The sequence below is a fragment of the Salvia hispanica genome, chromosome 2 (assembly GCF_029641045.1).
Source record: "Salvia hispanica isolate PSC_SH4W2 chromosome 2, Shi_PSC_v1, whole genome shotgun sequence".
Classification (NCBI taxonomy): Eukaryota; Viridiplantae; Streptophyta; class Magnoliopsida; order Lamiales; family Lamiaceae; genus Salvia; species Salvia hispanica.
This window is the reverse complement of record NC_142693.1, coordinates 7,602,817-7,620,540: the sequence shown is the minus strand read 5'-3', so window position 1 is coordinate 7,620,540 and position 17,724 is coordinate 7,602,817. Positions and strand designations below refer to the sequence as shown.

Here is a 17,724-nt window from a genome sequence, read left to right as displayed (position 1 = left end):
CTCAGTTCAAGCCAAGTTTCCTGGCAGTTTTAGTGTCCAATCAGTGATTAATACATACCATTCTCTTTCTCTTCGAAAGAGCTTCGCATGGATACCTTGAACGTCTAAATCAGAATTATGTGGAGAAAGTTATGACCATTCTACAAACATTGCACAGTGCAGTCAAAATTGACGGAAATTTTGGCGGAAATTCAAATATAAATTAAATTGTTGCACATATCTCTTCCATTTATAGGGTACGAAAATTATCAAAACTAAACCTTTTTTTCCAGCCTATAAATACCTAACCTAATTCATAATATTCATCTTAGTGCCTCCAATCCTTCTCCCTCTCTACGTCTTCTTCCATCTCATATTCCACATACAGTTCTTCCATTGGAGCGGAGCTATGCAGATCTAGACAAAAGAAGAATGAAGATTGAAGATTCAACCTTGAATTTTATCAATTTCTTTCAAGTCTCGTACTTTTATTTGCTATTTTTACTTATCTATGAGTAGTAAACATCATTTGTAGAATTTTTGGTAAAGATATTCAATTGTTTTTCCTTGTTAGCTCTTGTAATTATTTGATTAGCTACCTCTTGTATATATGTAAGAGTTAATTAGAAGTTTGTTTATCACTCACTCTAAAAGTGTATAAGGTAAAAAGTTTATGCTCATCTACCTTTCGTGACTAAAAAAAATATTCGAAAGATCTTTATTTTAGGTTATAATATTGAATATTTGGTGAGGGAGGAAATATTTATCTAAAAAGTGATTAAACCCAATCATATCAAATTTCTTTAGTTTTTCGTTTACTTTTTTTTTTTCCTTTTATACATGATGTTGGCGCTATTTGAATAATAATATGTTATTTTTATTATTGTTAAAACATATTGAAGTTGATTATACTTAATACTCATTCGTGCTATAAAAATAGACTAGCTTGTTTTATTAGTTTGGTAAGTTTCTTAAAATTGGAATAGTTCTGAATAAGGAAATTTTTGGATAATTGAACACTACGAAATAATGTAAACCACATCATCCCTAACATTATGAATTGAAGTTTTGTCAGCGGTAGAATAATGATAGGTTCATTTGTAACTATTTCACGTGTTACATAATGTATTATACTAAGTTACAAGAGCGATAAAGTCCAGATTAGTTGATGTAGAATAAGTTAAAAACCTCAAACTTATTAGGACGAAATCTAAATTACTGGCTATTACTGTCTGTAGCACTTTAATTACATGTCGACGCTACTATACAATCACATTGAACTAGCAATCATATGCTACAATTCGAACTTGATTCCAACATTTATATGAAGCTAACTTGAAATTGACTCAGATATTATATTGCACCCAATCTCTTGGCACAAGCAATGCTGTCATATATAATCTTATCAGCATCAAACTTGTACTCAAATCCCAAATCCTCCAACTTTCTCGAACCCCATTTAGTTTCTCTTTTTGTGTCTTCAATAAACCTAACAATAAAACCCAATCAAAAAAATCAAGACACAATAGTATTTTCATCTAATTTAAATAAAAAATCACTCACTCTGGGGGAATAGTTATGTCTGGGTAATGTTTCTGAATGAGAGATGCAATCTCTACTGATTTCAAGAAGTCACTAGCAACAAGAAATCTTCCATTCATCTCTGAAATTTCCATTGCAAAAATGTGTGCTTCAATCACATCTTGCACGTGCGCAATCGGAACCTTGGAATCCAAATCTTCCAATTCTCTCAAACCTTTGTACAATGTTTCATCATTCAAGGCTTGTGCTATAAGCACATTCATGCTCCCTGGGAGGAAAGACTGGATCGTTTCGCCTCCCACGAGCGCACAAGCAAGGCTCACCACCTCGATTCCTTGCCCGTTGTACCTCAATACTTCTTTCTCCGCTAATGTCTTTGAGTTTATATAATCCTTCCCAAACACCAAAACAAAATAATTTCAATACTTCCCATGAAACATAATTATTTACATATTAAAATTTATATCGTGTTAAAACTATTAAATCTTGTCCCGCATCGACTTGGTGATAATCCTAGCTCCTCTATATAAGTAAGGATAAATCTCCCCCTTATAAGGCCTTTTAAGGGATGAGTGACTCATTTCTAATATATTGTCCACTATTAAGACCATACAGTACTTAAGAATTGTAGAAAAAAATATAATGGATTGAAGATTAGTAATTTTTTCTTACAGAGAAAATTTGATAGGTGATATTGAGAGGACTCCAGCAGGTCTCGTCGAAGACATCCTTGTAGCCGGAGCCATCGTCTTTCAAGGGCGACGCCGCCATCACCGTGGCAGTGTAGATCAATTTCTTCACCGTTTTACATTTCATGCAGCTTTCAGCTATCAGTTTCACACCATCCACAGCTGCCTCACTAGTATTCTTGTACTAATTTCACATGTACAAACACACATCATTTTTAATAAATCATAATCCAAAGCATATTTTAATTAAAATCTTAATTGAATTTCACAAACCCGAGTATTGTTGTCGTAGTGCTGCAAAGGCGTGGCTAAGTGGAACACAAAAGCGCAACCTTGAACAGCGACTTCGAAATCGTTGGGATTATATATATCTGCTTCAAATAGATGCAATCTTGTTTATGAATGAGCTAGCCCTTTTAGCAATCCCACCTTTGCATCATCACCTCCAAATCAATCAAACACATGCAATAAATAAGTATACATAAATAAAGATGAACAATATTCTTTCGATCAATTGAAGAGAGATTCTTTTAAAAAAATACTTAGACTTCGAAGAGTGGCATGAACTGTGTAACCCTTCTCTAAAAGATTCTTGATGAGAAAAGAAGCTAAATAGCCTGCACCGCCTGTCACGAGCACCTTCTCCATTTTCTGATCTATAGCAAAACAAACTAATGGAAATTATATTTGTAACTTTTTTTCCACTGTTTGTTTATTGTATGAATAGAACCACTAGCTCTTTTTTGTGTGGTATATATTTATTTGATTATTTCTGGTTATTAATTTACATCTGACAAACCGATAGCAAATTGGTGACTTTTGCAAAGTTTTGGCCCTACCCCCCATTAATGCTCAAATGCTGACAATAGACATCAGGACTTTCTAAAATCTATAACATCTATATATCCATGAAAAAAAAAATATTGATTGTGATAGATTAGTCAATAAAAGTTGCTTCAATTGGCTCAATTAATACTCCCTCCGTTTCACAGTAATAGAGTCATTTTGCCATTTAGATACGTTCCACAGTAATAGAGTCATTTCCCTTTTTGGTAAAAGTCAACACATTAGTTCACACCTACTTTACTCTCTCTTACTTTTTTCTCTCTTCATCTCTCTACCCTTTTCATTTTCCACTTTATTCTCTCTTTATTTAACTCACCTAACATAATTTTTCTTAATCTCCGTGCTGAAAAGAAACGCTTCCATTACTATGAAACGGACGGAGTACAGGTCACTTGAACAAAAACTACCTGCTTTTGGAGGTCCAAAGTGTGGACTCGGTACCAACATGATTCGATTTGATTTGATTCGATTAAAAGTTGGGAGTAGTCGCCCATTTCTATCAAATACATTCCGGGTCCCAAAGTACACTTCAAATATAAGATATATTTGAAAATATTTTGAGGGGAAAAATAGATAAGGTTCCCAACTATGCTTTGATATCTCCCCCGATCTACCAACTTAACAACACCCTTTACTATACATAGCCCATTAATTATTCCAAAGAATCGGTGTGTCTGTTCACTGTTTTATAATTCAACAATCTTGTTTCTGCCAAAATATTCTAGATGTACCTTCTTGTGATCTGAAGACTTTTATCTCAAAAAATGCATCAAGATGTCTAGATCTTTCATCTTGAATTCATGAAACGTACATTCTTTTAGTTTTAAAATTTCCAGTGTCATCTCCTTTTATTATCTTAACATTAATGTATATAATCACACAGGTTACTTTGTCCTCATGCCTTTTGAGCAAGTAATTATGTGATCCGAGTTAGTGTCTGAAATTGTATTTCACCATTGCATCAAACAAGGCTGTGTGACTGATGAACCCATATTGAGTCTTCTTCATGCAGCACATGAACCTCCCAAACCAGACTCTAGACTCTTTTTTTTTCAGCTCTCCATGCTAATGCATTTGTGATGTTAAATTGGTTTAAAGTGTTAGAATTTTTTGGGCTTTCACATGACTAATTTAATGTGTATGGCTATCTTTCAGTTGTCCAATTAAAGTGATTCAATAAAGATTAAGTTTGGGCTTAAAGTGTATTTATTTGTTATGGAAATAAGTGTAGATACCATACAGTGATTTTCTATTTGATGAGGGACCGAATAGAAAATAAAGGGGTTTATATTTAATATAAATATAAGCTAGGGTTATGGTCCTCATACGTCATAAGAACGTTCAATATCTCTGTATTCTCTCGGCAGACTATTGTGAAGGACGTCTCTGATCGTTTGGAAGATCCATAGCCGCTGCAAAGCAATTCTGCCTTTCAATTCGTTATGTATCAAGACTATTGTGAAAGACGTCTCTGATCGTTTGGAAGATCCATAGCCGCTGCAAAGCAATTCCGCCTTTCAATTCGTTATGTATCAAGGTACGCTTCCGCTCTACAGTTTCTGCTACTTCTCCGTCGTTCTCGGTTAATCATCATAGAGAGCTTTATATAATTGTTCACTCAATTATTCCAACAAGTGGTATCAGAGCCACTCTATTGATGATTCTCAGAGAATTGGAAAAGGAGAATTAAGGTTTTATATTTTCGTGTGTCTTTTGGATCAAGAATTCAAATTTCTTGATATTAGGGTTTGTGGTTATTTAATTAATTTTGGTAACCACCGATGCACTTTTATATGAATAATGAATTGATTTGTTTAGTTATGTTGATTTCATGAGAAATTGATATTTATGTACATATTGGTTAACTGACGTGGTGGATTCCAAGTTTTTATTGTACTGGAATTGATTTGGCTGTCTGTGATGAATTGGCCGTCGCCTATTTAGGATGAATTATTTGAGATTTGGTAACTTTAGCAAGAATGAATTGCATATGGGTATATAATTATGCGCTAATATCGGCCAATGAAAAGATTTGGTGAGTAAATCTTTTTCTTTTGACTTGCTATAAAGGAATTCTTAATATTTGTTTTGCCTTTGCGATAAATCCTTATGCACGCATAATTTGGTTGATGTTTTTGGCAATCAGTTTTTTGATTCTATGTTTCGAAGTTGATTGCAGATATACAGATGTATGTACATATACACTTTGGACATGATTTTGAGGACTCATGATTATATGTGTTTGATTATGTATGAATTCTGCATATTGAGAATATAATTGTATATTTTGTTAGGCGATTAATTTTTGTTCTCGCTTATTATGTAAATCCATAAAATTTAGGAATCGTGTTTTGTTGATTTGTTTAGTTGTTTTGATGTTGCTTGTGGTTATCTATGTTTGTTAATTTTGATCTTGGGAACATCAAAATTTGGATTTTGTCGATTTTAGTGAAAATCTAATTTGGAAAAAATATATGGAATCCCATTGGGAATCAGCAATTTGCGATTTGCTGGGGAGTTATAGGGCCGACCGTCAGGATTCAGCGACTTGCTGAGTTCGCGAGGTATGCGAACCCAATGACTCGTTGGCTAGCCACTGTGTTCCGAAAAGTTATCAAAGACTTGCTTGCAAGCGTTTGTATTCAGTTTTAAAATTTTAAATTCAAATTTTTTGGTGCATCTCATGTTCCTTTATTGATGTGTGTATTTTAATGCGGATATTAGTCGGTCCACAGGAAGATTAATATTTGGCACGAGATACACGCATATCTTTAGTGATAAATATGTGACAATTATTCAGTTTTCTTGTAAGTAATGTGTGATGCCCACAGGTGGACACTGCTTAACATGATCTTATTGTTAGTGTTTGATCACTGTAAAGAGGCTATCACTTACAAATTCACATTACTGTCAAAAGACTTATTGTGAATGTTGTGCTCGGTACCTCGATATGGTTTACTAATGTTCAAAATAGATTAGTCGAAATAAGACGTTGCAACAGCAACCTCTCTTGTCTAGACTTCTTTACTGCGAATGTTAGGACGGTAAGTGTGTGCGTATTTTTAATGCGGATATTAGTCGGTCCACAGGAAGATTAATATTTGGCACGAGATACACACATACCTGTGGTGATAAATACGTGATGATTATTCAGTTTTCGTGTGAGTAAATGTGATGCCCACAGGTGGACATTGCTTGACATGATCTTATTGTCAGTGTTTGATTACTGCAAAAGGTTACCACTTGCAAGTTCATATTACTGTCCACAGACTTGATTTGAATGTTGTGCCGGTACCTCGAGATGCTACCATTTTGTTTGAATTTAATGATGTGAGCATGACAATTAATTTGGTTTTGTTCTCTATTCGATTGTGATGTCTGCTTTTGCAGTTTCTTCCAACATGAACAATATGTTAGTGTTGAATGAGTCAAATTTTAAGGATTGCAAAGATTATATTTTGATTGCTCTGGGTTGCATGGATCTGGATTACGCACTAAGGATTGAGCAACCTACTTCTCCTACAGACGATAGTACTTCTTATCAAAGGAGAAACTACGAGAAGTATGAATACTCGAATCGTGTAAGTCTACTGATCATTAGATGTAGCAGCCTAGAAGCCTTTCGAGGCACTGCATCTAAGTATAGAACTAAGGCCGGTGAATACCTTGCCAAAAATTAAGGAATGTTTTGCGAAAAACATTAAGGCCGAGACAAGCATGCTTGATCTCAATAAAGTATAAGGGCAAGGGCAACATAAGGGAGCACATTATGAAAATGTTTCATGTTGCTTCACTTAAGCTTGAATTCTAAAAACCTGTTTGTGCATTTGGTGTTGCACATCTGGTCTGTATCTCAAGAAATAAAGTAAAGGGTATTAAAAAAAAGTGTGTGAGAATGCTGTTATGGATAAGGGTTCATTACAAAAGAAACAACATAAGGATAATGATAGTTGTTTTTTTTTTGTGGTAATTGGATATAAAAAGAAGAATTGTGATAACTATCATGCATGGCATGCAAAGGAAGTTACAATTCTTGTTTTGGTCTGTTCTGGAGTTAATTTGACTTTAGTCTCTAATGATATTTTGGTGGGTAGATTCTGATACTACTACTCACATAAGGTTATAAGGCTGTCTCAACTGCCGAAAGTCAATTGATGGTGAAAGATACATCTAAGTGTGATATGACAAATCGGTGGAAGTATAGGCTATTGGGCATTATAGATTGATATTAAAGACTGGAATTTTACGGTTTTGAAGGATACCTTATTGTACTGTCTTTTAGACAAAATTTGGTTTCTATCTCTGCTGTGGACAAATTTGGTTTCTCTTGTTCATTCAGAAATAGTTAAGTTCTTCCTTCAAATAATTCTAGTATTGTGGACTGTTTCCTTAAGTGCATATAACAATCTTTGTATGCTCAATTATGTTACTTCATATTCAGAAGTTTTACATGTTGAATCAAAATGGACTAAGCAAATTAAATAATTAGAATTTGGTTAATTTATGACACAAGTGTTTTGGTTATATCTCAAAATAAAGGATTGTGAGACTTGTGTCAGATGTTATATTGAGTACACTTATCTTTTCAGAACTTAATTTGTGTGTTTAATGTATCGAATCAAAGCATACCAAACTTAAGAAATTAGGTGTCAGTAAAGATATACATTTTAGAATTAATATATACGGACATTTGTGGTTCATTCACTTCGGTTTCTTGGAATGATCAACAATATTTTATATCATTCATAAACGAATATTCTTGTTTTGGGCACCTACATTTAATCTATTTAAAGTCTGAGGCTTTAGACAAGTTCAAAATATTCAGGGTTGATGTTGAGCTCCAACTCAACAAAGGCATTAAGAAAGTCAAATCTGACCGTGGTGGCGAATACTACGACAGAAATAACTGCTCAGGTGAACAATGTCAAAGACCTTTTGCCTTCTATTTTGAAGAGTGTGGGATCGTCCTTTTGTACACCATGCCGGGATCGCCTATCATGAGTGGTGTAGCTAAAAGACGAAATAAAACTCTTAAAGATATGTGAAGGAGTATGATTTATCATTCTTCCTTGTCGCATTCGCTTTAGGGAGAGACATTAAAGACTGTAGCATATATTCTGACTTTGGTCTTCCAGAAAAATTTAGGGGTTTTTAAACTTTATGATCCCACAAAAGGAACTAATTTTTGGGACGAGAAATATAGTATTCCTTGAGGATGTTGAGTTTGAGGGGAAGAATGTGTTAAGTAACATTACTTTTGAGGAGGAGTCTGTATAGACACCTACTACTGCTTCTAACAATGATTAGGTATCAATTACTATCATTGAAGAAGAAGCATATTAAGAACCTCAAGATGATATTGTTGTAAACATTCAATCTCATGCGGATGATATCATTTAAAGTCAATCTCAACAACCTCAATTAAGAATCTTGTCAATGATGCCACAAATTTTATGAAGTAGTTCTTTCATTTGGATTCAGAAAGAATGCTATTGATGGTTGTGTGTATCACAAGTTCAGTGGGAGAAAATGCATCTTCTTTTGTATTTGGAATCGAAAGAAATAATTTTCGATAAGGATATGTTGCACTAATACCAAGAATTTTCTCGCGAAGAAAATTGAGATGAAAGATCTTGGGGAAGCCTCTTTTGTATTTGGAATCGAAAGAAATAATTTTCGATTGTCATGGAAGGGATATAGTGAAAAGGTGCCTAAAGTATTTGAGATGCATAATTGCAAGTAAAGAAATACCCCTATGACTAAAGGAGACAAACCTAGTCTCATTCAGTGCCCTAAGATAAATCTTGAGATTTAGAAAATGCAGAAGGTTCCATATGCTTCGATGATTGGGAGCCTAATGTGTGTTCAAGTGTGTATTAGACCCAATTTGGTTTTAATTGTTTATATGTTGGGCAGATATTTCAATAACCCGATATGGATCATTAGGAAGCAGCAAAACGGGTTATGAGATATTTATCAAGAACTAAGCATTACATGCTCGCATACAGAAAATCAGATCATTTAAAGAGATCTTTAGGCATTTTGATTCTGATTTTGTTAGATGCCAATACAGTAAAGGATCCATTTTAGGTTACGTGTGTCTGTTGGCTGTAGAGCCATTTCGTGGAGAAGTGTTGAGCAAACACTTGTAGCTATTTCTGCCATGACAACAGAATTCGTAACTTGTTTTGGGGCATCTAGTTAATGAATATGACTGTGAAATTTTGTCACTAGGCTGCATATTGTAAGGTATTGAAAGACCACTTAAGTTATGTTGTGACAATAACTCTGCAGTATTATATTCTAAAACAACAGAAGCTTCCTAGTTGTTAAATAAAGGGTTCGGAATGGACAAATACATATAGAGCATAAGGGATGGATTTGATGATTACAAATCCAATCATTAAAGGACTATCACCCAAGGTCTTTCATGGGCATGTAGCCCAAATGGGTGTTATGTTGTTTAAGGATACTTCCATTCAGTGGGAGTAGTTTTGGTTATTACTCTATATTGTGTTTTGAACATGTAGTTATAAAACTCATGTTATTCTCTGCAGAAATAAAGTATTATGTTTTGTCCATTATTTTTGGTTTGATCTCACTTTGGGAGGACCAGTTGGAAATAGGCATGTATGATCACCTTGCATGAAATTTCCATGCTACACTCCATAATTGATCTGTTGTTGATTATATTTGCATATGTGATTATTGATGGGTTTAATCATGAAAAAATATGGTGACTGCCCCTTTAGTCCTATGTCGATATGGTTGATAATAAGATTGTTAGGAAATACACTATGTGATAGCATTTTTGAGCGCTCATTCGGTTTGTACACATTTATTTGGTGTCATGTGTTGCCCAAGTGGGAGATTGTTAGAATTTTTTGGGCTTCCACAGGACTAATTTAATGTGTATGGTTATCTTTCAGTTGCTCAATTAAAGTGATTCAATAAAGATTAAGTTTGGGCGTAAAGTGTATTTATTTGTTATGGAAATAAGTGTAGATACCATACAGTGATTTTCTATTTGATGAGGGACCGAATAGAAAATAAAGGGGTTTATATTTAATATAAATATAAGCTAGGGTTATGGTCCCCAGACGTCAGAAGAACGTTCAATATCTCTGTATTCTCTCGACAGACTATTGTGAAGGACGTCTCTGATCGTTTGGAAGATTCATAGCCGGTGCAAAGCAATTCCGCCTTTCAATTCGTTATGTATCAAGACTATTGTGAAAGACGTCTCTGATCGTTTGGAAGATCCATAGCCGCTGCAAAGCAATTCCGCCTTTCAATTCTTTATGTATCAAGGTACGCTTCCGCTCTACAGTTTCTGCTACGTCTCCGTCGTTCTCGATTAATCATCATAGAGAGCTTTATATAATTGTTCACTCAATTATTCCAACATAAAGACCATTGTTGATTTGCAACAATTGATAGCAAAACACAAATCGCATTTATATTTGCCACTAGAGAGAAGGTCTTAGAGTAATCGACCCATACTTCTAATTATATTCCATTTCGCCACCAATCGTGCTTTGTATTTCTATTGAATCATCGGGCCTTCGTTTGACGGTGAAGACTCAATTGCAACCCACTAGCTTCTTTCCTTCTTGCAAGCTGCATAATGTGAATCTTAGGGATTCAGGACACATATATTTGCTCCGGACTTGCTCTTGTAAATATTTCAACAACCCAAACAAACCCAACAAGAAATAAAACAATAAAAAATGATGGCAAAGGAAGAAGATGAGGGTGTTATGATTTAGATGGATGCTTAGAACTTATGGACCTTCTACAAAACAATGAAGACAACCCAAGACAAATTTCACCAAAGCAAGAATCTAATGACTCCGCAAAACTAGCAACACAAGAACTAGTAAAACATACCTTAACATTCAACCTAAGCCCGGCAATAGATTGGATGCAACCACAAGGGATTTTGATAAATCTTCAAAAATGAAGATGAGTGCTCACAATGGAGTCTTTGTTCTTCAATAATGTTCAAAGTCTAATGACAAAAACCATAGACATGGATATTTAGCAAGAGGATAAAAGTGCTAAAAAAAAGGCAAAAGGTGATAAAAAAAAAAAGCGCAAGTCGCACAAAATGCCCGGTCGGGCATTTTTCCTCCTTAGAAATGCCCGGGTTGCGCATTTCTTTCTAGACTGCGCGATTTATGTAAAACGATCATAACTTCCTCATCTGGGCCTCAATTGAGGCTTGCAAGGTACTCACGCGAAGCTTTTTCGACGATGAAGATAATGGTGGTATGAGGAGAGCATCTGGACTTTATCTTCATAGGCAAATTCTGGTTTGAGTCAGACCTCCGAATCCGGCTTGGTTCCTCGCCATATCTCCACCTTCTTTTCGGACCCCAATCAACCCATGACCCTCAATGTCGTTGCATCCTATGATTGTGAATACCCAGATTCACGTCACTGCATTTCTCACATGTGTGGTTTCTGGCTAGTGTGTCCATCTCTTTTTACATTGCCTTTCTTCAGTGCTAGTGTGTCCATCTCTTTTTGCATTGCCTTTCTTCAGTGTTTGTATTTCATTGGTTCTACTACAGTGTAGGGAATTCCTTCTTCGTAGCATAGTGTAGTTTCAAAAGCACGTGTCATCTAAGAAAGATGAATTTTCACACTATTAATCATGATCGAGTATCATGTCATTCTTCTACTTTTCTCTAGAGATGCTCGTGACACAACAAAAAAATTTCATCCCAGATATCCCATTGGACAAGAATTTTTATAATAAAGTTTTGAACCCCCAAAAATTATCAAATGCATGAAATTGTATGTTCCCATGCGAGTTGTATATGATGTCGAATCCTACAAGGTAGTGATAGGCAAAAATTGAAAAATTAAAACTGGTATAATGCTATCTAATTTAAACAAATGACATTAATGTATGCGAGGATTCAACTTGTACATGATAACTAATCGTGCAAGAAAATTATGAGCTCTAATTAAATAAGTAAATCGAACTTGTTTCACGAAATGGGCCTCTCATTATCACAAAATAAAAAATATTGGAATTCTAAAAAAAAGTTACTTTAACATCACTTTCCCCGACTAAAGAACCACCTTATCTAAATTTCATCACATAATTGATAGAAAAAGTGTTATTATTGCAAAAAAGGCCACCAACGTACTAATTATTAATATGGGTGAGTCCCACTAGATAAGCATGATCTATCGAATTGGGCCCTCTCTTATTCGAAATGAGAGACTTATTTTATTTTATTTATTTCTAGATGTACCAATCTCACCTAACGTCACACATGGGATAGTCTACATTACATACTAATATTGAATTGAAATTAAACGCACGAATGTAGAAATTCTATTACAGAAGGCAACCACTACACAAGTGATATTTAATATAAAAGCCACCACAACCACACATGAAAATTCAATAATATCTGCCCCCTATCAACACAATTCTCTTATTATTAAAATGCATAGTAAAAAAAATGAGTTTTCTAGCCATGTATAGTACATACGCATAGTATTTTACATAAATTTACACAACTAGAAAACCAAAATTAAATACTCAGCCAACATATTTTGGAACTATATGGAAGCATTCCTCTTCAATTTTGCGACGAATTCATTCAAGAATTTCGTGGACGCACCATTTTCGCTAAGTGATTTCTCAGCCGCATCCTTGAGATCTCTCATTCGGCTCCTCATTCCTTTCCCTTCTTCTCCCTCCATCAAACCCTTGACGAGGTTCGTGATTTGAACCCTATCAACGATGCCGTCCTCCCCGGGACGCGCCCGCAGAGCCACCTTCGCGTCCTCCTGCACGATCACGGCATTCATCTTCTGTTCCGCGTACAATGGCCAGGCAATCATCGGCACGCCATTCGTGACGCTTTCCAGAACGGAATTCCACCCACAGTGCGTCAGGAAAGCCCCTGTCGATCCATGGGCCAGGATCTGGGCCTGGGGCGCCCAGAATGGGACCACCAGGCCCCGGCCCTTGGTCCGCTCAAGAAAGCCCTCTGGCAAATAAGCCAGAGGGTCCCCACTATTAGAGACATTAAAATAAGTGGCATTGGAAATTGTGTCATTAGGGAGCCTGAGCACCCATAAAAACCTCTGTTCGCTTATCTCTAGCCCTGATGCCAATTCAATGATCTGGTCATGGGAGAGGGTCCCGCCGCTCCCAAACGAGACGTAAATCACCGAGCTGCTCGGCTGGTCGTCGAGCCACGTCGCGCACGGGCTGGGGGCGTCGTTCTCGGGCTTCGAGCCCATCTTGATCAGCGGCCCAATCGGGTAGACCGGGGGCTTGCCCTGCTCGTGGCGGAGCAAGTACTCGATCGGGCCGGGCTCCAATTCTTGGAAGCTATTGAGCACGATTCCGTCAGCCAACCGGTACCTCTCCATGTGATGAATCACCCACTTGTAGGCCTCGTTGCTCCGGTCCTGCGCCGGCTCGAAAAGCTCGCCGCCGTGGAGCGGCGTGCAGCCGGGGAACTTGATCTTCTCCGGCAGGTCGCGGTACTCGACGGAGGTTTTGTTGTGGAGGTCGGGGAGGTTGAGGAACATGGAGAGGGCCATGGCGGTGGAGGGGTAGAAGATGTAGGAGGGGATTTGGAGGTCTCTGGCGGCGTCAAAAGCGTCGGTGCCGAAGAGGTCGACGACGAGGGCGGAGAGGTTGTGGGAGGAGTGGAGGGAGGAGAGGGAGCGGCGGATGTCGGGGAGGGAGCGGGAGATGGAGAGGGAGATGCGGGTCTCGATCTTGACGTCGGAGGGGAGGTCGGAGAAGGAGACGGGGGGGAGGAGGAGGAGGTCGATGGCGGAGGGGAGGGAGGAGAAGAAGGAGGATTGGGCGGAGGAGAGAGGGCCGTCGGTGGGGAGGATGAAGGTGGTGGTGACGCCGTGGAGGCGGTGGAGCTTCTTGGCGAATTCGCCTAAGGGGATGAGGTGGCCCATGCCCGGAGTTGGGATGACGGCGATGTGGGGAGGGGGAGGAGGGGAATCCATGGATTGGGTAATTATGGATGGACAACTTTTTTAGGTGGAATGATGATAAGTTGAAGAGGTGTTTGTTTATATAGAATGTTGGGGTTGGGGAGGGGGTGGGTTTAATTTCTTGGGGTATTTGTTAGGAATTTATAATAAATGCTAGTGTCATCGTGTATAAAAAATAAAATAAAATTTATTTTGATTCGTTAATTATGACTTGTCTTAAATAAATTATTATATAAATTTAACTTTAGTATCGTATTCTCTTGTAATATTTTATCATTTTTTTCCTTTAACTTCTGTTAATTTATCTATTAACTAAAGTGTGGAATCATTGCTAATTTATTTTTTTGGATGAAAGTATAATATCTTAGTTTAATTTAGTACTTCTATAATACAAATTACTTAAAGAAAGTAGTATAAGGTGGATCTTACTTTTATTTAATATTTTTATATAAAATATGAATGAAATATTTTATTTTTTTAATAAATGAGTTAATTGAATGTTGATTTCATTTATAAAATTATTAAAAAATTACTACTGTAATATAAGGCATTTAACAGAACATATTGTATTATATTCTAAAAATTAGAGAATAAATTTGTGAAGATGGTGGCGATTTGGATCAAATTATATAATGTGGTTGTTTTGGGAATTTGTAATAGGTTATGAGTTCAGTGGAAGATTTAGTTGCCCGTTGAGAATTGAAGTAATTGTTTTTAGAATGATGTATATGTATGTGATACAAAATTCTTATGTAAATGTGACGCAAGTAAAAGTCGAGGAAGATATAACAAAATTGGAAAAGTCTACTAATAAAAGTCTTAGTATATAAAAAAAAGTTTTAAATGTCTACTAATAAAAATCTTATTAACAGAAAAAGTTTTAAAGCTCTCTTCTTCTCGTATCTTTTCATAATAAGAGTCACATTTTATTATTTCGATTCCTCCCACAATAAGAGTCGCAATTTTACCGTAAATGATAAGTAGAATCAACATTCCATTAACTCACTTCACTCACATTTTATTATAATACCAATATAAAAATTAGACATCATATTCTATTAACTTTTTCAATCCACTATGTTTTACCTTTCTTAAAATCTGTGCTCACGTCAAGTGTAACTTCTATTGTGAGACGGATGAAGTATTTCATTAATACTACTCAGTTTACTCAAATTTTATTAAGAAAATAAAAATTAAGATCCATATTAGGAGTAATTTTTTAATTTACAATTGCTGTGTTAGGATGGGGCAATCATTGAAGGAAACACAGATTGCAAAAGGAGACTTTGTATCAAAAAACGAACGTGCTGACAAAAACATGGCTATTTTGTCTGCTGTCGAAACCTACACGATGGTGTCAATGACGTTTATACATTGAAAGTATCGTCAAGAGATTAGGAAAATTAAACTATTTACTAATAGTTGGTGTCTTTTATTTGGAGTGGTTAAACTAAGAGATTAATGATGATTACGTAAGTATTGCATCATTATTTCGTAGGTAGTAAAAACTTTATGATTTTTGTGTCATATATTTTGAAAAATTTGTGAATAATAAAAGTCTGAAATTCAAGTCTTATTTTTATATCATACTCCCCCCGTCTCCGATTAAGAGTCACACTTTGACAGAACACAGGTTTTAAGAAATGTAAATAAAAGTTGGTTGGAAAAGTTAGTGAAATATGAGACCCGTTTTTTTATATTGGTTTTATAATAAAATGTGAGTGGATTGAGTTAGTGAAATGTGAGACCTACTTACTATTTTTGGTAAAAAAGAAATGTGACTCTTAATTGGAGACAGACCGAAATGAAAAAGTGTGACTCTTAATTGGAGACGGAGGGAATAATACTAACTACACCATAGGAGTATTTATTTTTTGGTAAATATGTGGTACAAGTAAGTTGTTCAAGGGACTATTTATGACGTTAGGAAACTGCATTTATTATAGAGGTACATATTAGGTGAATAGAAATTACTTCCACCGTTCTATAGTAACGGAGACGTTATTTTTTGGTATGTAGATTAAGAAAATTGTGTTATGTGAGCGGTGGCGTTATTTTTTGGTATGTAGATTAAGAAAATTGTGTTATGTGAGTTAAGTAAAAGAAGAATAAGTGAAAAATGAAAAAGGTAGAGAGATGAAGAGGGAGTAAAGTAGGTGGAGAGAAATGTGTTGACTTTTACTAAAAAGAAAAATGACTCTATTACTATGGAACGTACTAAAATGACAAATGACTTTATTACTACTGAATTGAGGGAGTCGTATTTATTTGGGATATTGGCTGAATAAAAATAGTCAGTGAAGTGCAAATTCGAAATTTTTACCCCACTCCACTACTAAACAAATAAAATATGGAGGCATATCGTTACTTGTAGTTAAGAGTTTTTTTTTAAAAAAAAATTCATTTTATAGTAGTTATTTAAATTACAGTACTATTTTACTATATGATGATTTATATATAAATCTAGTTAATCAACAATAAATTCAAAAATAATAGTACTCCATAAATGTATATATATGTATTTAAGAACGTGGGGAGAACAATCAAGAGCATAGGCGTAGCTAGGAACATTCAAGACCATAGATTAATGATAGGCGTACAATATTACGTATCTGATCCTCTTATTAATTTTATAGATACTAATTAGAAATTATAAATATCTGGATAATGTTTGTGTGTGCTGTCGTTACTAATTGATGATTGAGATAGTTCCAAATTATAATTTCTAAGAATGAAAAGTTTGACTATTAAGCGGTAATTATGATAAATTTTGAAGTAGATAATTATTTTGGGACCCATGACCATGATATTTTATATTTTTGGTTAATGAAATATATTTGAGCATCTCACGTGTAGTAGTTGATAAATGGAGTATATGAATCTTTGATTATTTCTTCATAAAATATCATTGTACGTCGTAATAGCTTTTTCAACCTTTTTTTTCCATAGTTATTTTTTTATGTTTGAGTAATAAAGTAATATGACAACGAAATTACTCAAATAAAATAGTATTATTCAATTATTGCTCATTCAACTTTATTAATATGGATCAACTTTTTCTACAATATCATGGTACTATTGTCAGAATACATTTAATAAAATCAGCTATTTATGAGGTATAGGGACCTGCTGATTCAGGCAGACCACATGTTAATACACGTGTCGGAATCTCGTTAATTAGAATCTAAACCTTCTAGAAGAGAACATGCATCAAAATTGAATTAAATTAATATCACACGTTTAGTGATGTCAGTATCATGCTAGCATTATGTCACGCCAACCTTTGGAAACAAATAATGCGCCACCTTAATGAAGATATTGAAGTTAATTTCCTTATAAAAAGAATAATCCAACGTTTCGAGAAGATAGAAATAGGTTTTTCCACTTTCACATTTTAAAAAAAATACTCGAGCCGTCCCATAAAGATTGTCCCACTTTGACTAGACACGAATTTTAATAAATGCAATAAAAAGTGAGTTGAAAAAATTAGTGGAATATGAGTCCTACTTTTATATATTACTCCATCCGTCCCGCTTAAGATGACATGTTTTCCTTTTTAGCTTGTCCCAACTAAGATGACACATTTCCTTTTTTGTTAACTTTCTCTCTCCAATTAATACACTCAATCACTTTTTCTCACTCCTATTAAAATATCCATATTTCTTTATCTCTTTAC

At 35.3% G+C, this 17,724-nt stretch overlaps 1 protein-coding gene and 1 pseudogene across 2 annotated transcripts; both read right to left on the bottom strand.

Moving 5' to 3' along the window:
• Nucleotides 1-1,159: 1,159 nt before the first annotated feature.
• On the bottom strand, nucleotides 1,160-2,916 carry LOC125210029 (NADPH HC-toxin reductase 1-like; annotated as a pseudogene). Its single transcript, XR_016135169.1, has 5 exons — nucleotides 2,753-2,916; nucleotides 2,484-2,653; nucleotides 2,194-2,394; nucleotides 1,543-1,913; nucleotides 1,160-1,468 (listed from the first exon to the last, which is right to left on the bottom strand). The product of XR_016135169.1 is annotated as an NADPH HC-toxin reductase 1-like (transcript).
• A 9,469-nt stretch (nucleotides 2,917-12,385) lies between these two features.
• LOC125200701 (hydroquinone glucosyltransferase-like) lies at nucleotides 12,386-14,106 on the bottom strand. The gene has a single exon (XM_048098438.2). The coding sequence runs from the start codon at nucleotides 14,058-14,060 to the stop codon at nucleotides 12,639-12,641; it is 1,422 nt and encodes a 473-aa protein (XP_047954395.2). The 5' UTR covers nucleotides 14,061-14,106; the 3' UTR covers nucleotides 12,386-12,638.
• Between the last annotated feature and the right edge of the window lie 3,618 nt (nucleotides 14,107-17,724).